Source organism: Vanacampus margaritifer, chromosome 12 (genome assembly GCF_051991255.1).
Source record: "Vanacampus margaritifer isolate UIUO_Vmar chromosome 12, RoL_Vmar_1.0, whole genome shotgun sequence".
NCBI classification, from domain to species: domain Eukaryota; kingdom Metazoa; phylum Chordata; class Actinopteri; order Syngnathiformes; family Syngnathidae; genus Vanacampus; species Vanacampus margaritifer.
In genome coordinates this window covers 926248-950103 of record NC_135443.1, presented here as the reverse complement: position 1 = coordinate 950103, position 23856 = coordinate 926248, and the positions used below count along the sequence as shown (strand labels likewise).

At 45.3% G+C, this 23856-nt stretch overlaps 1 protein-coding gene across 1 annotated transcript in view; it reads right to left on the bottom strand.

Moving 5' to 3' along the window:
• Positions 1-18313, bottom strand: part of nrg3a (neuregulin 3a) — a 130664-nt gene extending 112351 nt beyond the window's left edge. Inside the window, exon 1 of the mRNA XM_077581257.1 lies at positions 16587-18313. Within this exon, the coding sequence (XP_077437383.1) occupies positions 16587-17289 (703 nt within the window). The 5' untranslated portion in view covers positions 17290-18313. The remainder of the gene's footprint in view (positions 1-16586) is intronic.
• Between the last annotated feature and the right edge of the window lie 5543 nt (positions 18314-23856).

The following is a 23856-nucleotide window of genomic DNA, read 5'->3' as shown; positions in this document are numbered from 1 at the left end:
AAGGGAAAAATCCAAGACTAGCAAATTTTGGAATGACAACTGAAAAAGGCCTCTTCAAACAAAAATGGTAAACTCCTTGCTTCCTGAGAGAAGTGAGAGTGTTAGTCCGCTTAAAATGTGGATGTTTGCGCCGTGATGTTCACCGAGCAGAACATCATTTGTGATCTGCGGACACTCGGCTCCGTTGCGACGTGCCTGCTGGGCGGCTACACAAGATTTGTGTTGCCGCTTCTTCGCCTCGGGGAGAAACTGCTGGAGGTGATCAATTGTTCCGCAGGGACAAAGAGGCTATGCATCCACTGCACCACGCACACACACGATGGGCAACCTTAAAAGTAGATGACCGCTTTTGACCTTTTCCCTGCCGCTGCTGCGCAACGCTTGATTTCGCGTAATGAGTCACCGTGCTCGGACGACATCCTCCCGTTTTGAGCCGCCAGACGCGCCGAGCGCAGATTGACTTTCGCACAAAGATAAACATCTGTCGTCTTGTCTCAGCGATGGCGTCAACGTCCCCTTACAATTTTTGTTAATACGTCTGGATAACCCTTAAACTAGCTGACCTCCGCCAAGGCCATGCCGGTGGAAAAAAGTCAGTTAGTTGTGCGTTGTTGTGCGTTGCTGGTTGATAGACGAACACACGGAAGGGAGCGATTGTGATTGTGATGGGAGGTGGATGCGTCCAACGTCGAGATGGTGGAAACACGATGCCTTACCTACCACCCACCTACTTTCCTCACCTATGTGCTTATTTTACAAACCTACACCCCCGTACCCTCCCATCTACCCACCCATGTACTTTCTTACCTTCCTACTTAACTGCCTACCTTTCCCATCTCCGCTTATCTATTTACCATTTCAAATCTCTTCTTCTTATCGACCTACCAAATCAATACTTCCTTACCTAGAGTACCTATCACACTACTTCACCTACCTAGCAACCAATTCAACCACCTGCTTACCTACCACCTACATCACCCTCTTACTTGCATATCTACATGCCTCACATAAAGGGCTGGTTATTGCCAACAAGCTAATTTCTACCTACCCACCTTTTTAGCTACAAACCTGATTTAAGGCCTAAGCTAATCTATCCGGGTAGTATGTGCGCATGGCGCCGTGTGGAGGAGCTGAGTGCAAACGGGTAAAAGAGAGAGGAAGGGGAAGGGGCAGGGAGCGAGCGAGCGAGGGAGCGAGGGAGCGACGGCGCATAACAGATGTGCTTCTTGTGCAGCGCGTCCGGGTGGGCTCGGCCGAGGCAAGTGGCCGCGCTGGTTAAGCCTCTTTCGTCCTATTCACATGACTCTGAGGGCATATCAACACTTTGTGTGTGTGTGTGTGTGTGTGTGTGTGTGTGTAAGTAGTGTCATGCTAAAGACACACACACAGGCCAGTAGGCGTCATGTGACGCATTAGCGTTGCCGTGGACGACGCAGCATATCCATCCGCTCTCGCTCACATAAACAATCTGCTGCTGAACACATGCTGCCCGTCAAGCACATTCAAACACGTCCAGGCATGCAAAGGCAGATTAACACAACAAAGGACACTTCGACAGGTACACCAACACGATCACAAGATGAACCAAAAAAAAATGATCACGTTGAATTGACAGACGTCTAATATTTCCGTCTCATGCAGTTCAACAAGGTGGGCAAAATATAAATAAAAATAGATTACAGTTATCTGATAACTGTATGTTAGTTGCTGTATCTACAACAGCTACTGTGCTAGTCAACTACAAACTCTTGCATAAATAGGTTAGTTAACTGTGAGCTACATAACTGCTAATATGCGCTAAAATTGGGCTAGTCATGTACAAGCTATTTGATGGCAATGTGCTTGTTGATTACAAGTAATATATGATCAATAGGTTAGTTACCTATTAGTTATCTGCTAGCTTTGTGCTAGGAAATGGCTAAGATAACTGTTTATATGTGCTAGCTATCTACATGCTATCTGCCAGCTGCCTTGTGTGCTAGTTGTGGATCAGGTATCTGACAAAATAGGCTAGTTATTTAGAGCTATCTGATTGATACATGCTACGTTGGATGTCATCTAGAATTTTTTATTTTTTGCTATTCTAGCTTTGTGCTAGTTATTCACAAGGTATCTGCTAGCAAAGTGCTAATTATCTAGATGGTATCATATATCAATAGCCTCGTTACCGTTTGTGTGATGTACTAGGCATGTAAAAGCTAGCCCTATTTTAGTTGCATTTTTATGTATCTGCTAGCTTTGAGGATGTTATAGATAAACAGGCTATAATTTACAAGGTAACAGCTAGCGGCTATAGTTGAAAAGATATCTGATAGCAATAGGCTCGTTATCGAGAGGGTATTTGGTAGCTTTGTCCAACTACAAGATATCTTCTTGTTATTTTTCAGTTGTTTACAAGCTAGTTGCTAGCTATGTGCTCGTTAACTATGAGTTATCTAAATACCTCACATTTATCCACCACTGTGAGTGTGTGAAGTTCACCCAAAACGATGTATTAAGATTTGTCTGACATCTCACTTCACAGTGAGGAAGAAAGAAAGAAAGAAAGAAAGAAAGAAAGAAAGAAAGAAAGAAAGACAGACAGACTAGATGTCGTCTCAGGTTTTGGGGCTTCCTGTGCGAGAGGAAGTGGAGGCGAACGCGGACTCAGGTTTCAGGCCATTAGCCCGCCTAAGAAGATGTGATATGGAGAGAGCCCCGGGCCTGACCATCCATCCATTACTCTACCCATCCGTCCGTCCATTCATCCATCATTCTATCCACCCACGCGTTCCAGGAGGATGGAGGCGGGATGCTAAGTCACAGCCTGACAGCCTTTTCTCCCATGGCAACAGGTGCGGGAGGAGGATTACGGGATGTGTGGTTGCTTAAAGGGCTGGCGGAGGGGCTTGTTAATCGAGCTGTGTTAATGATAGTTATCTATCAGCCACCTGCAAGCTGCAGTTTATCTTCAATATCCACAAGTGAAATGCTTACCCGATACGGAAAGCTATTTGCTAGCTAGCAGTTAAACAGTAACTACATTTTGCCATTAGAAGTGTGAAAAATCATACTTTTGAGAAAACATATTTTAATTGAATGATAACAACTGTCAATAATTCAAATACTCATATCATGATTTTTTTTTTCTCAATACTTTACCATTATTGATCAAATGACCCATCTGGTAGCTGTGCACTTGTTAGCTACCCTAGCAATCTGTTAGTCTGAATATCTACAAGCGCTCTCTCAGTGTGTCAGTTGTAAACAAAAGTTGCAAACAATTCAAATGAGTCGAACGAGACAAAATAAAATGCGTTGAAGGAGCACAATTTAGTGTGAACAGACGACTGCGATGCCACCTGATGATTCCCAGCAAACGTCGAGAAAGTGGAAAGCGGAATTAGCCGGAAAGTCGCTGCCGTCTTGTCGGATCCGTCATCTTTGCTCCACAGCGGCTTGCCGCTTGCGTACAAGCTGCCGTAATTAAATCATCATTCCTTCCGGCGTGCTGACAATTCACTGGAAGTAGGTCGTGTGTGGGCCGCTCCGGCCTGTGGTTCAATCCCGAGACGCCGAACGGACCGCGTTTATTTTTGCATCATTAACGACAGTGGGATCACATGACCGCCACCTTGTACGCCCGCAGGTGACACAAACACTTTGGAGATGCTACACCGCAGCGGCGAAGCGTTCCACTCATCAGCCCGGAAAAGGGACTTCGACTGGCACAGCGGCTTCATCGCGATGACAACAGAGAGCTCATCTATAATCCTCGCTCAGATTAAATTAAAGTAGATTTCTATCCCGCAACGTCACTGAGGATTTAGCAGTTAGGGTTAGCAGGGTTGAGGCTTAGGATAGGATTAGGGGTTATGGGATATGGTTGTTAGGGTTGAAATTAGGGTTTAGGGTTGGGGTATGTTTAGGATAAAGGAGTAAGGTATTCTCATAGGAAATTAATTCAATTGTCCCTGCACTATATTCAGCATATTTGGAATTCAATTTAGATTCCAAGATCCCACCTCCATGGTTCCAAATGCTCCAGGAGGTGGTGGGCTGGGGGTCGCCTTGCAATTTTCTGATCTGGGATTGAAGCACCGCCCCCAGGCACGGCGTCCCTAAGCACCGCCCCCCAGGCACGGAGTCCCTAAGCACCGCCCCCAGGCACGGAGTCCCTAAGCAACGGCCCCAGGCACGGAGTCCCTAAGCAACGGCCCCAGGCACGGAGTCCCTAAGCATCGCCCCCAGGCACGGAGTCCCTAAGCGCCGCCCCCAGGCACGGCGTCCCTAAGCACCGCCCCCAGGCACGGCGTCCCTAAGCACCGCCCCCAGGCACGGCGTCCCTAAGCACCGCCCCCAGGCACGGAGTCCCTAAGCACCGCCCCCAGGCACGGAGTCCCTAAGCAACGGCCCCAGGCACGGAGTCCCTAAGCACCGCCCCCAGGCACGGAGTCCCTAAGCAGCGCCCCCAGGCACGCAGTCCCTAAGCAACGGCCCCAGGCACGGAGTCCCTAAACACCGCCCCCAGGCACGGAGTCCCTAAGCACCGCCCCCAGGCACGGAGTCCTTAAGCAACGGCCCCAGGCACGGAGTACCTAAGCACCGCCCCCAGGCACGGAGTCCCTAAGCACCGCCGAGCGTGTTCGGGGTCGGTGTTATGTCAACCTACCTGACTTCTTGGCGGGTAAGGGTTGGCTTTTGAATACTTGAACGAGGCCACGATGGCACTCAGGCTATCATGATGATCATTTCTATACCTATATCGGGGGTCTTCGGGCAGGTTGGGGTTATGCATAACATTGGAATCTATGGGTAGGAAAACCCTAACTAAGGGTAGGAAAACCCTAACTAAGGGTTAAGATGAGAGGATTAATAGTATGGTTATGGTCCTAGAGAGCCGCAGTCCCAGGTGAGGATCGTTATATTAATTAACGTACATCCACATGAGAAATGCAGAAAATGTTTCATTGCTATTTTGGCAACAGCACCGTGCTAACTGCTATCTTTAGCCTTGAAGCGAATGTTAGGCCAAGTAAATGCTGTTTCGGTTACAGATAAACTGTCAACCATTCCGGATCATTTAGTGAAACAGTCGCAGTTTTAGCTCCTCTTGGCTTGGCAACAAATTGTGTCCGTGTCGTTGTTGTTTACGACCTCCCCTTTTGTCACCGTCCCATATCGTGTCTGTCCCTGCATTCAAAGTTGCAACTTTTTATCTCAGCAAATCTAACGACGTTGGGAAAATTGGCCGCATAGACGATATTAGCGGATTACGAGTACAACCGGTCAAAGTTCACAAAAACATGTCTACAATGTGCAAACATTTGACTGTGCCGACGCTAGTGGCTGCTCACAACCCTGACAATTCGAGCAGTTTTTCATCCCTGGTTTGAACTTTTGTCGCTGCACACGATGAACATCACGCTACATGCGTGTTACAAGCGAGTTGGCCTCGGGGTCGCGGTTCCACCAGCACCCCACGCTGAAAACATCCGGCAGCCTGCGAACTTCCATACACTCGCCGTCACTCGAGCAGAAGCACACGGAAGTTTCATTGTCCACTTGGCGGCAAGACACGCGTGTGGCGTGTGCTCATTAACTATTCAACGTGACATTGATGCACTATTTAAACACACAACAGAAGAACACGCGTCGCGCTAAAGCAAGTTAAAGTTACATTTGGTTTCAATCAGTTACGTGTTATGTGAACTGTGAGCTGGATGCAAGTTATGTGCTAAAACACATGCTAGCCGGATGCTAGCTATGCATGATATCTGCTATCTGAACCGTCGTAATGTGCCACCACAACATAATATGTGACTATAAAGCTAGCATGAAGCTAAAGAAGCATTTTGGTGAAAACCAAGTTTGACGCAATGACTGACCGAATGCTAGTAGACAACACATTTTAGTGTCATTTATCGTATCACATGGAACACCCAACATGTTAAATTGTTAGCATTTAAGCTGCTTTAGCTCCCCTATGCTAGTGTACTACGTAGCGCCAGGAGCTGACGCGGCCAACGCCCTGAAGCGCATGGCGGCGCCGGCTCTTCTTCGCCATCCATCACATGGCTGCCAAATCAAGTCGGACGGAGTGTAATGTAAATGTAAATGAAGTGAGTGGGCACAGAGGAGGGAGAATTGTTGGGGTGGGGGCGGCATTGAGGCGAGCTGGTGCGGGGGGGCCGCACAGATGGATGAGAGGCTGCTTTTCCTTCATCTTGCCCAGTGGACACATTTCCTCATCCCGCCTCCTCAATGTGCTTCCTCGCCGCCATTATTCCCACTCCCACCCTCACTCATTCCATCACATCAGACTCCCACGCCATCCATTTCCAAAATGTGCCCACTGCCCCCGCATATGATGGGTCACGTGTCCGGCAAGAGGACGCCAGCGGGTGGGCTAACGTGACGACTGGCTAACTGCTGTAGCTTGTTGTCAATGGATGATGGGGGCAAGTCACCCAAGCCATTAAAAACACAGGAAGTCAGCCATTTGAGTTTGAAATTGCCATTTTAACGGGCCCTTCATGAATGTACCGGCCCAAGACGGGAAAATTCCGCCCCTGAAGTCACTTCCACTTAGCAATATGACATTTGCTGCTTGGTAGGATTCTCAATCCTTTTTGTGTAAAACAGTCATTTTACTGTGGAGTCATTTTAGCCTATTAAGCTCGTTATAATTTGTATTTCTTCTTTTCAGATGACAGCAGCTCTTATCATATGTGACATTTGAAGTCACTTGGTCTGCATGAGGGTTGCTGTGTGCTAATTTAAAAATAGATCTCAAATATTTGGCCTTCTCGACAACAAAAACAAACAAACAAATAGTCTTCTGTTAAATTGTGACTTTTCCAAAATGAAGCCGCACGCTCGAACGCATCTTTGTTGTTGTGCTCCGCCGCCGCTGCCGGCCGGGGAAAAACAAGCCGCCTCCCACAGAGAAGCTGGCAACCATCTTTGAAGCTAAAAATAGCGCTCGGAGCAGAGCGAGGGAGCAAGCCGCCGCCGCCGCCGCCATCACAAGCCAACAAGCTCACACGGCCGACAAAAACGCTCCCGCTGGGATTCACGGATGGCGGCAGGCGCCACGCCCACCTCGTGACGGGGGTGCTGATGGTCCTGGCCAACGCTTCAGTTCATTCGGAACGCCCCAAGGCTTTTCTCGATGATATCAATTCTTCTTTCTGCAAACCCTTTTGCCGACTTGAGCTCACGGCAAGCATGCATTTCTTTTTCAAATTAACTTCCTCTGCCCGATCCAATCAGACTTTTTCCACTCATTTATGAATTCTGACAGTCAGAAATTGATTTCAATCGGACTCACAGGAAAGAGCAGAGACAATTTGCACTTTTGAAACGTTATGATATTTCTTGTCCTCCCCTCTTAGCGACATTGTACGACATCGGCAAGCTCATCATGAACACACGCACACACAAAATAGTCTCGACAGGCCAAGGCCAAAAAACATCAACAATTTGGGCTCAGAGCAGCCATTTTAGATGACTTCAGATATTAATAATGAACTTGAAGCTAAACTCGCTTAGTTTTTTTTAGAACACCATTCTTCCGCAATTTAAAGAATTATACAACTTCCCAGCAACATTGACACAGTTTGGAACCCCTCAAGGCTCACTTATTGTCCCATTTTTTAAATGTATTTTTAACATACAATGTGCCGTTTTAATGAAATCCAACAACAAAAAAGACATCCCAAAAGCAATCGTGACAATAAAATCCTAAGGTGTGTGGCTGAGGTGCAAGCTGACAGGAATAAATTGGCACCACGCGGGAATAACGTTTTGGTGCCTCCCACTAAGTGTGTGTCTAAATAAACACAGCGTCAGCATTTTGCTCTCTGGGCTAATTACTTTGTTTACTGCGGCCTAACGAGCAGACGGAGGCTTGAATCCATAACAAACCCGGCGCCACCTTAGAGGTCCAAGTGACCTTGATAACGTGCTAAGACAGCGACTACTGGAAAACACTTTTGGTTACAACAGTGCTATGATGATGATGATGCCATAGCGCGCGCCGCATGCTAATGTTCGCTTAGCCTGTTGCTGTCTTAGTTAGTTAGTTAGTTAACTCCAAATGACTTAATTACTAAAAAAATTACATTATCACGAGCCCTGTGATATTTGTTACATTAATTTAGATTAGTAAGTTATTTCCCCTTTAAATTTATTTTAATTATTTGTTATAATTTCAATTGAATCTATCTAATAAACAATCAGTTAATTATTGTATGTAATAAGATATCAATCCAATCATGTTTGTTAAATAAATCATTTCACTTTTTTTATTTGATCAAATGATGGATTTATTATTTGTAAGTACATTATAAATAAATGGATTCAAAAACACATTTTATTAAATAAAAAATAAACTTTTTCATGCATACTGAATTTCATTTGATTAAATATTTGATCAAATGGTTATAATGAAATGAATGATACATTTAAAACATGATGATGCATCAACATTTTATAACTTATTTTATTTACTATTTATTTTATTTTTTTATTTTTTTTTTATTTTATTTTTTGTTTTTTTGTTTTTTTTCCCAGGATTATTTACTATTTATACGTCCAACGGTTTTTCTTAACCGCTTGTCCTCAAAAGGGTCGCGGGTATTTACACGTAATTTTTTTTTTTTTTTTTTTACATATTCTAAATGGTTCAATAATTATAATGGAGTTAATTGTAATTAATAAAAATAATGAGATCATTTTGATTATTTGACAATTCAAATGAAATGAATGAAAGAAACCCTGCCAGTCAACAAAGGAATTTCTCCAACGAGTATTTGACGGGGAACGCCGATGACGCGAGCGTCTCGTCATGTCTGCGCTTGCAAGGCATTGTGGGACAATCTGTCAGAGGGCGGCGTTGAATAATTCAGCCTCTTCTCTGGATATTGACCATGTTTCTCTTCCTCCTGGTTAATATTTCATGTCCGCGCTCCTCCCTCGACGGACCTTCCAGGGCCGTGAATCAAAGTGAAATACGGCGTCGTGTGTTTATAAGACAAAAAAATTGAAATAAAAAAATCTGCCAATTAATTCATATTGTGAAAAACTCATTAGGCAGACTCAAGGCATTCGTATTTAAAGGCACCATTTATAATTGTTATTATTATGCCCACTAATTTCTGTCTTGATTTGTAGAAAAGTATGTCATGATAAGGTGTACCTAATAAAGTGGCAGCTCTAGTTTTGATTCTTTCCAGTTCCAAACGTAGAGCAGCTTCGCAGCCTCCATCCAACTTGAACGATACCACATGAAAGGTCCTGAAAATCAAATATTCAGCAAGTATATTCCTCTAACATCACACCAACGGCGACACTTCTTCCAATGGAGGGAGCATCTTCACCGAGAAGCGTAAACAACACGACAACATCCCACATTTACTTTTTCTCATGTCGTCACTGAGCGTTTTTTTTTTTTTCCGGCATTAAAATTGAATTTGCTTTCTGGTGCGCATGCTGAGAAGCCGGCGATTGAGAGCCGGGCGAGAACACGTGCGCAGGGACGAGCCAAACAAAGTCGCTTCCAATGCGACACATGCAAAATCATCTTTTATGCATGAGGGCGATGAATAAAGCAGCGTGACTTAAACGTGCGGATGTGCACTTAAAACAACAAACACTTACGAGCGTTGACCCTGAACATGTGACGATTTTCAAATCGCATCCACTCGCAAGTTTTGGACAGCAAAAAAACCTGATTCTGACTCCATTCCAAATCCTTCCTCAGATCCGCTTCTACACTCAGATTCTCACTTGGTATGCGTACAAAAGAGTTTTCACGCGCAGGAAAAAAAGGACACCAGACCTTGAACGACAATCGAAAATTGATCATGGAATGCTGTCGTGCAGTCAAAAAGCCAGAGCAACAATCAGCCTATCAGACGCCATCTTGACTCTTCCGGAGCTGCACGGTTCCACCTTGTAGGTCAAAAACAATCTCAATTTGACGCAGAAACCGCAAGAAACATGACCAATGGACGTCGAAATAATTCCGCTTCAGTCTGTGAAAATTCTACAGTGAAAATTTGGGAAGACGGTTTCGGTTTCCCACCTCGCGTGCGAGCAAACGAGGTTTCACGCGCTGCCTTTTTCACCACCTGAAACAAAATGTTGATGTTGCCTTTTGCTTTCAAAGCGTTGGTTGACATACCACATTTTGTTGGACAAGACAAATGAACCAAAATAGATCATGGAAAGGAATCTGCAAAGGAAAATTTGTACTTCATGCATTGACTCGCTCCCTGCTGTTTTACTGGATTTTGACTTCTTTTGCAAGGCCCACAGAATATTGTGTTCTATTGCTATAAAAACACGGAACCTACCAAAAGAAAGATTAGAGTCTCTTATTTCATCAGGGGAAAAAAATTATTTCTATCTCTATCTGTTTCTGTTTCTACGTTTCATCATTATTCACAAATCTGTGTAAAACAGTGTGTGGGGGGGGGGGGGGGCAGCTTGTTGCAACATGGCCCTGGTTGATCTCTTATACTCTGCTGACACCTGCTGGCCATTTTTGAAATAATTACCCATTGCTTTAAGCAACCTCTTCAGGTCAGAGGCTGCATCAAACAAAGCCTTCTGTATGCTCTAGAAAAATGTATGAAATATGTCTTTGGGACGCTGGCAATATTTCAAACGCAACGTTTTGATATGTTTTTGGGAGCAAATGAATTAAAGACCGTGTAAAAGTGAATTACGAATTGCTACTGCATACATTCGACATGTTTGAGCATTTTATTTGTCGCTGCCCCACAACTGCCGCTTTTGATGCACCAAAAAGATTTCGTGTCCGTGTGGCGTTTTTGCTCTTGCGGCAGTCCCCCAATTTGAGGATCGAACCCGACCTGCCAGTTTGGGAGCCCAGAACGATCATCTAAAAGTACAGGCCGCCACCCGAGCTCATGAAACTTATTAGGAAGGAAAAAGCAGCAGACAGAATTTTGGAAATCAGGTACAAAGCCTTCCCTCAGGTGTCAATTCCCGTCTTGGCCACAAGGAGGATGGCGTCCTACACACAGTGCGTGTTCTGCATTTAGTGAGGGCTGGCCTTTACCGTTAATGATCCAATAATGTTTTGCCAACATAGCGGCAAACGACATATCTTGCACCGTCTTGATTATTACAGCTTCACCAAAGACGCTCACATTTGCACATTTCCGATCAGAATCGAGCCCAATTTTCAAAAAAAAAAAGTAGCCCGAATCATCCGATCGTCGAAGTGCTTCTGTGCAAACCAAGGCGTGGAAATTAAATTGGACTTGGCCTCCACAGATCCGCTTCGGTGGCTGTAAATTCTGGAATCAAATGCGCTGCCAATAAGAAGCCGAGACCAAAGGTTTACATTGCGCTTGTCTCTGATAAGTTGTGTCACTAAAAGGCGTCAAGCGGTTCTGTCTTGCCGGCCGGATGACGGACAGCGGCGAGCGCATCCGTCCGTCCGTCCGTCCTCATCGGGCGACCCGAGCCACAGATGGCCGCTTATTCCGTACTTAATGAAAGCGGGCATCCAAGCCAAGGCGGCGGCCATTCAGCAGCGTCGCCGCATACATTCCTCTTTAATGGGCATTAATGCGAAAATGATGGCCTTGGCGAATGAAAGCGGCACGCGGGAGGCAGCGCACGGTCGAAGGCAGCCGGCCTGACAGACAATCAGCAGCATTTAAAAGCCAAGGTTTTCTTCCTCAGCGGGAGGAGGAGTGACATTTTCCCAAGGAGATCCATCAAGCCACCTTCGTGCTTTTCATGTGCACTCAGCACAAGTGGCACTTTTCATGATTAATTAATAAATGAAAGGATGTTGATAAATGGCTCCCATTTCTCCTCCCGCTAATAAAAATGATACCATTTGTTCCCGTCTTTCTAATTATCTGGCGGGGGTAGAAAGACTTTCCGCGGCGGAATCTCTGGAATTTTCATTATCGGCCCCACAAAAGAAGGCAGGCGCGCACCTTGCCGCCGCCGCCGCCGCTTTACAACACGCCACAGCACTTTTAAATGACATTTTTGCCTTCAACACTTATTCCTAATTAGTGGCCGCCGCGCGTGCTGCGACTCTCAGCTAATTAGTAATTATGACCAACTTGTAACATGCCTGGGAATTCTTATCAAGGCCAAATATGCACATTTGTATGCACTAAAAAAACGAAATCAAATTAATTACCAAATTAATAGACGACCACTTTGATAATCAATTCATTGTTTAGGAACCTTATTTCGTTTTTTCATGTTTTGAATAGCGCTAGCACATACAAAAAAAATTTGCAAAAAAAAAGTGGGTTTTATTTAGGGGTGTCAGATGATTAAAATTTGTAATCGGAATTTATCGCATGACTTCAATAGTTAACTCACCATTAATCGCAAATTTTATATCTGTTTTAAATGTACCAACAAATATTTTTAGTTTTCATACTCTTGTTAACAAAAAATTGGGGGGAAAAAAATTAAACTAATAGAAATATGGCTCCATCTTTTAGTCATTGGTATCGTAATTTCATAATAATTTGTAAAATTGAGTTAAAATTAGAAAGTAGTGTGACATTGACTTGTGTTGGTCATTTTTCTGCCACTAGATGGCATAATTGCATTTGTAATACGTCTAATCTTTAACATGAAATAGCCTATAAAATTTTGCACATTTTTAAAATAGTAAAATACAACTTGACCCCAGCCTCCACAAATGTATGCATCATTATTAAATGTATTACTGCAACATTCTGACGTGGACGTTTGCTGGCTTGCGACTGGAATTCGCCCAGTGAAGGCTTTTCCAAGTGATGGTCGTTCGCACGTCAATTGTTTTAATGATCAAAAATAAATGAACTCAAAATGTTGAGTTTCCTTCTTATTTAACAACCACATGGTCAGCTCGACCCACGAGTTCGGCCTTTCCATGTTTGTTTGCCTGTCCCCGTGGCGGTTCCGCTAGGAAGACAAGCAAGTGCGAGTTCCCCGTCCTGCTCTCTGCGAGCTGTGGATTAAGACCACAATGAAGTGTGAGCATCTCTGACCTGCTATCTGCGGATTACCGAGCATTACGTGACTTTGTCCTAAAACAAATTCCCAATCTTCAAAGTCTCATTCGCTCGACTGTGACATGATCTGATCCGACAGTTGATGGTCAAGTCCTTATTCAAGGCCTTTCCAACCGACTATGTGCTGAATTTGGGTCCTACGCTGCAACCGGACAATGAAAAAAAATACTTTGGCCACCCCGGGTTTACGTTTGACAGTTTTATTGAGCGAGAATTGAGGCGGTGCGCCATGAAGATATTGAAATGAAGTCCACGGTGACAAACAAGTCTTCCCTCCGCTTAGCGGTGCATGGAGAGAGTTAATAATGTCCGCTGTGTGTCCAATCAGGAAACGTCGTCAAGTTGTAATGATCCAATAAAGGTCAGCATGTGTGACCGACTTATGGATTGTGTGTGTGTGTTTTTTTTTCTTCTTTCCTCCACTGAGGGAAAACCCGGCCGCCGCTTGCGTTGGCGAGGCGTCCTCGCCATGCGGCGTGGAAGGCGGGAGACATTTATCACAGAGGGGGAATTGTTTGTGGCGTCGGCGCGTCATTGATCGCTGCTGCAATGCCGATCAATAGCAAGTGTACATAACAAGATTTGAGACAAAGAAAGAACAGGACGAGGGGGACGCAACACAGGCGGAGAAATCTCCAGTCATTAACTCAAGCGCTACAAGACGCTTCTTCTTCGCCGTCTTACTCCATTTTTTTTTCTTTTTCTTGCTGTTTGATGATGTGCGAAGAAAAGATGAACAGGCTGCCAGTCTTACATCAGCAAATTCCCTTTTCAGCTTTTTTTTTTGGGGGGGGGGATGCCTTTTTCTTTTTACACACGATGTTCGTCATTCACTCCATGAATTGTTTTTCTTGTCTACAACACTGAACACACACTTTCTCTCACCTACAGCAGCACATACTTTGTCTATTCCATACATATGCAAACTTACGAGCTATCACACGCTTTCATTTCAATTATGTTTGTTATGTAAAGAAATTATGGGGGAAATTTGTCACAAATTTCTTGTGGATCGTTTCTTTTATGGTTGTTTCAAGATATAAAAAAGGTGTTATTAAAAATTATTTTTACGTCATAGGATAACCTTTATTGATCCCCCAGGGGGATATTTAGGAGTCGTTGAAAAATAAATAAACCCCCAAAAAGATCCCACTTCAAAAACATAAAACTAGTCTGCAACATCTATACTCCTGCAGCTGCCTGCAGTTCCACCGATTGCCTGTTGGTGTCTCAAGTGTATCAAGACTCCCCAGCAGAGGGAAAGAAGAAGATTTGTGTGCTCCTTTTGCATTTGATGACACTAAAACCAACATATTTTTTGCAGTTATAAATGCTTTTCAGTGACTCACTATTTTCACTATCTGCACCAGGTGCTCGGTTCCTGTTAAACCCCGCCCACCCCCACCAACAGTACTGAAGGTTTGCGCAATCCTTGAAAAAGATCAACGCCAATAGAGTCATATCAATTTACTTGACGGAGACGAGGGCCGTGTTTACTTTGAGCTTGTGCCTGCCTGGGCACTCAAAGGACAAAAAGGTAACCCAAGCCGAGCCGCTTCCTGTTGTTATGCGCCCCCCCCCCCCCTTCTTCCCCCACCCCCCCACGTTGTCTCGGCTAATGTGAGCTGCCCCGCTGAGTTGGAGCTGCTCTCCATCACCGCCAGCCTCGGCAGAATTAGCGTTAATGAGCAGAAAAGTTAATTTAGTTAAGAGACAATCAACAACGCAGACGCCAGCGTGGGTGCAACAAAATTAATCAATGCAGTAAAACACTTCAAAAGGCAGCAACTTTGGCTTTTGGGGATTGTGAGGTGTCCCAGCAAGCTCAGTTCTCGACGCAGGGCCTGGTTTTCGAAAGGCTTAAAAATAGGCACAAACTTGATTGCGCTCTCAAAATTGAGGGATTATCGGCCAGGCCAAAATTCTGCATTTTGACAAAATGTTCTTTTCAAAGAATCAAACGGCTGAAAGTGGATTCATTAAAAACTGTGTTCACGTCACTATTCATTTCGATTTTCATTGAAGCGCGGAACTTCCTGTAACTTTTGTTTTTTGTTTAAAATGAAAACTGACATGAGTAAAAATTCAAAATTTTAGATATTTTGAATCTTTGGAAAACTTCATGGATAAGGATTTTAGAGACGCAACTTGTTTTTTTAGAATATTCCACAAAGATGGCAAACTCTTGTCACGGCGTACACAAACTGTTTGAGTGAAGAAGACGTCGTCGATTTTGCAACTCGTGCCCACACAGCAACAATATCAAAGCGAGCATGAAGCAAGATGCTAACATTCGGCTTCACTGAGCTTGCTGCCGTCCGATCATTTGTTAGCACGGCGCGCTACGCCTCCAGCGTCCAGTGTAAACATCCGTAACATCCCGACAGATTTGGGAGCGTTCGTGCCGGTTCGGGTGGCCTCGCGGCACTTGTCAAACTTATTGATCGCAACTGGCCGGGTCTCCGCCTTCGGGAATGTCACGCGCTCAAAGCAAGAGAGTGAAAAAGTGTCAGTTTGTCATCCATCAGATCAACGACCATGCCGGATGACAATCAATTTGATCGATACAAAACAATGGCCTCGGCGTCACATGATCCTCACCAAAGAGCAGTCAAAAGTTCAACCAATATCTCATTAACTGCCTATTCAGAGAGAAGTTCATGTCACACAAACATTCTACTTCTGTCAAGTGCTAGACAATCCCAGGATGGCTCCCAGGAGCTTTCATGCAAATCATTGTCAGCATTTTAGACCAGCGGCCTTTTGAAACATGTCAATGTTATGTAACTTTAAAAGCTATACTTCTTACATCCCTCGATTATGTGACTTTTGTCAGGTGCTAGACAATCCCAGGAAGGCATCCAAGAAGTGTAATTAAGATGTGATGTGGCTTTTCAGAATAAAAGCCTTTTGGAATCTGCAAATGCCATTAAACTGTCAAACTATTCCACTTCTGGCAGATAATAGACAATCCCGGAATGGCACCTGCTAAATTTCATGCAAATCATGTACAGCATTTCATCTGAACAGCCTTCTGGAACATGTAAATACGACACTCATTAAATGTGAATTCATAAAAAGAACTACTTGATATCACTCACTCGATTCACTTCAGTCAGGTACTAGACAATCCCATGATGACACCCAGTAAAGTCCAATTCAACTCTAATGTGGGATTTCCGGACAAAAGTGAAATATGTCATTTCCTCTGTTTTCATTGTTAACAACAATCTTCTGTCAGCTGCTATCAACTGTCCAAGGATGGCATGCAGGATGTTTCATTGAGCTCTAATGAAGCAATACACTGTGACAAAAAAAAAAAGTAAAAAAAAAAATCCATCTCACGTTATCACTCAAACCTTCTATTTCTGCCAAGCATTTGAAGTCAGGAAGGAACCGAGGAAGTTTCATTCAAACCTGATGTAGCTCTTTCTGAATGAAAGTGTAAATTCAGAGGAACATTCATCGAGGTACTAGACTATGCCCGGAATGCAACCAGGAAGTGTTGGGAGTTGTTGCGTAACCAGCTTGACTTACGTGTTTTGTGGTGTCCATGCCTGTGGGCGGAGGTGGCGGTGGTGGCCCCTGCGGTGGTATGTTCCGAAGTCCACATCTGCGTGGCGTCAAGTAGCACGGTAGGATTAGATGGAGACGGACTGGACGTTCTCAGGGTGGTCCGAGGCGGCGACGTAAAACCCACTGGAACGCGTCCATTCCGATGTCCGTGATTCCGAGGGGTCGCCAGGCTACCTGAGGCTCCGCCTATTCTCGGGTTAGCCGTGGTGGTAGCGGTGGATCGAGTTCTGCCTCTCCCGACAGTTACGGTTTTGGCCGTGTGATCAGCCGTAGGAGTGGTAGTGGTGGTGGTGGTCGTAGTTTCAGGCCCTTTGGGAATCCCGCTGGGCTTGGAGAGGAAAATGGGATCCTGTCCCATCCGGTTGGCATCCACCAGGTCTGTCGGCACGTAATCCCGCACGGTTCCGACCACAATCCACTTGAGGAGCATCAGGCTCAAACCCAACCCGATGAATCCGATGAGGAGCGGAACCACACAGAGCCACGTCTGCTGGCGGGGCCACACGCCGCACCCCAAAGGGCCCCGCTCTCGTGCCGGGCCCTCACCGCGGGCCCCAGAGGCACCCGAGGTCCCCGGCGGCTCCGGTTCCTCCAGGATCACCGCGCCCGTCCCGGTGGTCCTGGAACACTCGCTCATCCTTCCCGGCCCTTCTTTATGGCTCATTAGGGGTTAATCCTGCGCTCGGCATGTGTCACAAACGTTCTGGACCACGGCGGAGACGACGGAACACGGTGATAATCCACGCAGGGCAAAGGCGAAGAGGACAAGAGGAACATGCATGGAGAGTCGGCGTGCGCAGACAATCGGACGATTAGTCTGCTTTTGAGTCCAGACCGACGCTCAACTTGGAGTGGACGGGAAGAAAGCCGAGAAGAAGACGACACAGGAGCAGACGGGAGGGTGGGAAGGTTCTGTATCTGTGCATGGGAGTGCGGCGCTGCAGCAAAACAGAAATCCAAACCCAATTCCTACTTAGCATGCACGCTTACGCCTGGCCATGTCCTAGCGTGTGTGTGCAGGAAAATCGGAAATTCCCAGATGCAGGATGATCCAGCAGCTTCTGCCCTGTCAGGGTCCCACCGCGCCACAATTCGGTCTCCCTCGGGACTTAGAGTGTCCCAGAATTCCTGTTTCTGCTTCTATTCTATTTTTGGGCTTTTAACCCTGGTGGCAGTTGATTCCGGTGTTTGTCCCGGTGCACAAAAGCAACAATTCAGAGTGCCGAAGCGGTGGCGGGAGGAGGAAGAGGAGGAGGATGAGGAGAAGGGCAGCGGGATGGAGGAGGGGGGGGGTATCACGCAGTGCTATCACAGGGCGGATTAATCCGCTAAAGCAACGCATGATCCCGCTTCCTTTGCGCAGCCGGCTTTGGATCACATTTCCCTCCCGGATGACGAGTTATCCAGCGGGAACATTCCGGCACAGAAAAAAATTCCAAAGCAAGACAAAAAACAACAAAATGAAGAAAAATCCAGTCTGGAGATTCCCAAGTGCGCGGACCCTCTGTCAAACAACCCCCCCACCCCACCAGCCCTCGGCGTCACCCTGCGGGGGCTAGCGACATCCGAAAACGGGTCCGATGGCCGAGATGCTGGCGAGCGCACACGCAGCTGCCGCCCGGAGAGGCAGAGGACGAGTGAGAGGAGGGAGGACGGAGGAAGGGAGGGGGAGGGGGGAGGATGGAGAGAATGGTCGAGCGAGAGAACGAGCGAGCAAGCGGGAGGGAGGCTGCACCTGCTAGATGGAGTTTGGAAATGTGCCCGCCTCTGTCAGCAGGCACGGAAAAAAAACGCAACATGGATTAAAATAATAAACAGGAGAGCGTGGGGATGGATCGGGATAATTGAGAGGGAGGGGCGGGGGAGGAAGGGAGTCGAGGCGCTTTTTTAGCATTTCAGATGAGAAGCCGTTTGAAACCTGCAAATGTGACTCTTGTTAACTGCGACGTGAAAAAGCAAACCCTTGATAACGCCAAGTCCTTTCACATCCGACAGGTAAGAGACGTTCCCTGGATGGCAACAAAAAAAGGTGAATTACACTCGGAGGTATTATTTCACAATAAAAGGGAAACGTGAATATGTAAACAATTGTCGGCCGTTTTTAGCCTTTCAGATGGAAAGCCGTTTGAAACCTATGAATGGGACTCTTGTTAACAAAAAAGTTGCCAGCTAATTCTTGTAAAATCTCAGTACATTAACTGTATATAAATTAGTTATTTATTGTATTTACTTTTACAGCAATTCACTGCAATCTAGTTTACAACCATTTATTGTATTCTAATTCCAAAAACTCAGAGGTAGCATTTCAGAATAAAACAATGTGTCTGTCAATATCTGTAAAGTCCCAGCAACATTGACCATAACCCACTGTATTATTCCGGTACTGTCTGGTACCACAATGTTGCACAATGGCAATGAGGTTTCAATTAGAATTCATGTAGAATTTCAGAATAAAAGCAAAACCATTCTAATTCTGCCAGGTGCTAGACTATCCTAGGATGACACCAGGTAAGCTCCATTACATCCTCCATACAGAACTGTAAATTCACAATATATGGAATATAGCATTTGGGCGTGAAACCACATTTGAGGAGAAATTTCATGGAGCCGACACAAAATGCAACATTCAAGGTAGCGGTTGTCATCACACTTGTAGCAAACTTCAGAACTTCCTGCTGGTGTGAAACGTACAAATGCTGACGGTTACTTGGAACAGGACATTCTATACGGGGGCGTTCGCACGATTATGACGCGTCTGCGCGTGCATGCAAATACGTCTGCTATCCGTGTCAGTTGATGGCGATAAGATCAGGTTGTGTCACTTATCCTAATCGCCCTCAGCAGTGTACGATAATGGAGTGGATGAGGGTTCGGGGTTATCGCGTTTCTGCTTTACGAGTCTACATGCGGGGGTAGGGATTATTTTATTAGGCAGATTTTCATCTCTTTCCGTGTGTTATTCTCGCAGACGTGCGTGCGTGCGTCGACTGCATGCTATCTGCGTGCTTGCCATTCATTTTATGTTCCAGGCTCCGATCAAGTCGCGTCCCCGAGAGTCACAATCCGAGCAGCAATCGCCGCACGAGGTCCTCCGACACAAACATTCTGCTTTTGCCGAGATTGCGACATTCAGTGAACCTCTGCTAACATTTGGAAATAAGAGACATTGTGTTTTTAGGAATTGCCTGCGTTTTTAGTTTCGTTCCAAAATATTCCCCAAGTATGATCCCAGGACACTTTCACATCATTTCAAACTCATTTTAAACCATTAAATGGCTTACAGATGGTTTGACTTTGAAAAAAATGCACGGGTTCAAAACAGTAAATATGGCCCGCCACCCTCATGAGTACTGAAATATACAAATGACATTATTTCTGGGACTAAATGGAAAAAAAAAAAACCTCCACGAAAACAAACTAGTTATGAGGGCACCTCATTACACACAGTTGAGTTTTCGTCAAACGGACCCAGAGGACACGATTGGTCCACATACCACAGAAAGCAGAAAAGTCATACACCGCATAACCGCTCAAAACTTCCCTCAAGCCGCCACACGTGATCTTTTTTTTTTTATTTCATCAAATGGCAACTAGAAGTTATGCAAAGTCAAAAATCATTTTTTAGCTCGAGCTTCTTCTGATTGGGGTTCATTTGAACCAATTCCCAGTTTGTCTGTAAATACGAGCCTCGGAATTCACCTCAAATGGCCGCATCAAGCCAAAATGGCCGACCTCCCGTTGAACTTCGCAAGTGAGTTATTTACGTGTCCTATTGTGATCGGCACGTCCAGCAAATTTCTAATCATACGTTCACATTTGCGACAGACAATTTCCCCGCCTAATTTCTAGAGGGCGCTAACGAGTGACTTTTGTAAGGTTGCTTTGGGGACATTTGTAGCAATTATACACGGGCAAGCAAAAATCGTAACAGTAAGCATCCGAGGTGGAGATTTATGGAAAAAAAAATAATAAAGACGGCGATTCCAAGAGAGCCTTCACATGGAGTCCTAAAAATAAAAAATGAACTCGTAAAAATCAGCATTTACTTTGTTGTGGCCCAGCAGAATTTGTTCTCAAAAGCAAACTAATGAAAGTGCTTTTCTTGTTGGCCCGAGGCATATTCATTAATAATAAGATAACAATAACAACACAATTAAAATCACAGCATTAACATGATACATTTTCAAACATTACGGAGGCTCACGAACTGAAAAGAAAGCAAAATTACAAGAATAAAACAAATCCATTCATTTTGTCAGCTACAGCACAAAAGCTGACAAGCTGCCGGTTTAGTCTTTGAATGTATTAGACTCATTTGCATAATGTGTTGGCCTACACGCAATTGTTTTTTAGTGCATTTCAAAACGCTAAGTGGGCCACAGCATTAAAACCATGTTCTTTTGATCATATTAGTGATAACAATTTCTGTGGTTCAGAGGATGGACGGAAGGACGGACGGACGGACGGACGGACGGACGGACATTTAGTAGCAGAGACACTTTCATCTGCAGTTCAGGTTTCAAAATCGGCTTTTGTCGACGCTTTCAGGTTTCAAAGTGAGCTTTCAAGAAAAGGAACTGGGCTTCGAGCCAGGGTTAAGGTTGCAAGTTTTCCTTTCTCGCCAGGATTACAGTTTGTAATTGGGATTTCAAATCACGGTAACCCGGCCGGGGTTAGGGTTCGGAACCTTTGTTTTCTTTCTTCCTTCCTTCCTTCCAAGTGGCTATAATGTAACGATTTGATACCATATTTGCCCCTCATGAGGAAGTGGGAGGAGCCCTCGGCCTGTCAATGATCTGAAATTACAAACTGCTGGCAAAAGCGGCTTGTCGGCTTCGCCTCCAAAAGCAACGATGAATATATGATATTTTTCCTCTCTTTTTTTTCCTCGCACTCGCCGCTCGCATTTGCCGCTCCATTGGCGCCACTTTGCATTTATTGGAGCTTTTACATCAAGACGGATGAAGAAAATCTCGAGACGTTTGTCTCTTTTACGGCAAAGCGCCTTGAATCAAGGCTTCTATTTCCGTCTTTTCCGAAACACTTTGCAGTAAATCATCTCAAAATGTTTGCAGACCTTTTTGAACTCGTTGACATCAGCAGCAGACGCGACGCTGCTTTTTACACACAAACAACTTTGGAGGAGGCTTTTTTGTGCGAAAGCCCAAAGTGGAATCATATAATGAATCAATAATGTCAACTCATTTTGCCCATGAGAAAAATCATGGTTAGGGGTGTTTAAAAACAATAATCGATTCAGCACTATATCGTGATATTACAACGCACAATTCTCAAATTGATTCGATATGCGGCCGAATCGATGTCAATGTCAATTTTTGGTTAAGCAATGCTAGCCGGCAACAAAAATGCTAACATTGTACTACTACTGTGAGGCCTACGTGTTAACCAGGCTAGCGTCGTGTTAACCAGGCTAGAGACGTGTTAACCAGGCTAGCGACGTGTTAACCAGGCTAGCGTCGTGTTAACCAGGCTAGCGTCGTGCTAACCAGGCTAGCGTCGTGTTAACCAGGCTAGCGTCGTGCTAACCAGGCTAGCGACGTGTTGACCAGGCTAGCGACGTGTTAACCAGGCTAGCGTCGTGTTAACCAGGCTAGCGACGTGTTAACCAGGCTAGCGACGTCTTATATGGCGCTTTTCTGTAACGCTTGGGCTTAAAAGAAGGCTTTGACTCGTCAAACAAATGTAATAACATCCCAGGTGAGTGATTTTCAAAAATGATGTCCCAGTTGAAATATTCTCCATGAAGTCCTCCTTCGTGCCGATAAAAAAAGCAGAAGCTTTGTGTGTCGTTTCCACCGCAGCGGCTCCCCAGATCCTCGACTGGAAGTCACGGGCACAGAATGGCGCCATTTAGAGGAATTTATGAACGCCGCCGGCACGCTCTTCCCTGACAGACGTTTATTTAGTGGCGGCCCTTTTTCCTCACCAGCTGCATCGCTGGCGGTCCCGTAGCGTCCTTTGGAAGCAGCGCGTCGACGTGGTCGACGGCAACGCGATTCCGCGCGACAAGGCTTCACAGAATTTTATCCACGTCTTTAAACTAAATCTTCAATATGTTACCAACAGCACACAACCGTGCCACGTACGTACATCATCTGGAGCCGTTCACAATCAATATAAAAATTGAAAAAAAAAGAACAAACATTTGCATAAAATGAAATCACATGAAGCAAAGATGCTGATTGTTGGACATTCAGATCGCTACTGACGGGCTTTGCTAGTCGAATTTGGCTGCAACTAATTTAGCTCATGCCAACTTGCTAATACAGTGCTACTCGACGTTGAATTGGTGTCATGACCAAGATCGTAGCTCAATTTACTCGTGTAGCAAATCCATTTTTCTTATTGAAATGGCTTTAATCCATGAGAACTTATCTTGAAAATGTAGTCGAGTGTGGCTGCTGTGCTCGTTGCTGCTAACCCCCCCCCCCCCCCCCCCCAAAAGCCCCCAGGTGACGGCGGGCTATTTTCATCAGTCGCCCCCCCGGTGCCGCCGCTTGAGTGACAGGCCAGTTTGAGGGTGTCAGACAGGCTTTGGGGCGCCACTGGAGGACGTGTCGCCATCGCAGGAGGCGATGCCGGCGACATTTCTTATTTCGCACACTCGTGAGACGCGAACATGTGACATGCGTGCTCGGGCATGAAAACCGCACGCTTCACTTTGACGGATTGGAAGACAGAATCAATCCGATGTGGACAGCCGAGAGATTTTGGACAACGCCGCGCTTCAAGTTTTGTGGCTTTTTTGTTGTTGTTCATTAAACATCTCAAAAAGATGTTGCCAACGTACCAAACCCGGAATTGGATTCCAAAATGTCTGCTTGAAACAAAGTGCTCAACGTCCTTATTGGATTTTGGACACGAGTCCTTCAGACTTTTTTCGTGCGTCCAGTTGTGACAGCCACGTACACCACATTTTGTGTTAATTGGTCAAACTGGTGTCGGGGGCTCACATTTTTTCAAACATTTGCTTTGCCAAAGTCGGAATCCAAATTCATTTGAAATGATTTCCGACAAACCAAAATGACTTCCTGTTTGACTTTTTGTGTGCTATGATTGAATTTAGTTTGTTCAAATCCCCTAACTTCACAAAAGGAGTTCACCAAACTACGGGCCCAGGAATTCGTCCCAAATGGCAGCTTCAATCCAAAGTGGGCGAGTTCCTGTTGAATTTTGAGCTTCAGAACTTTTGGTCAATTTCCAAAGGATG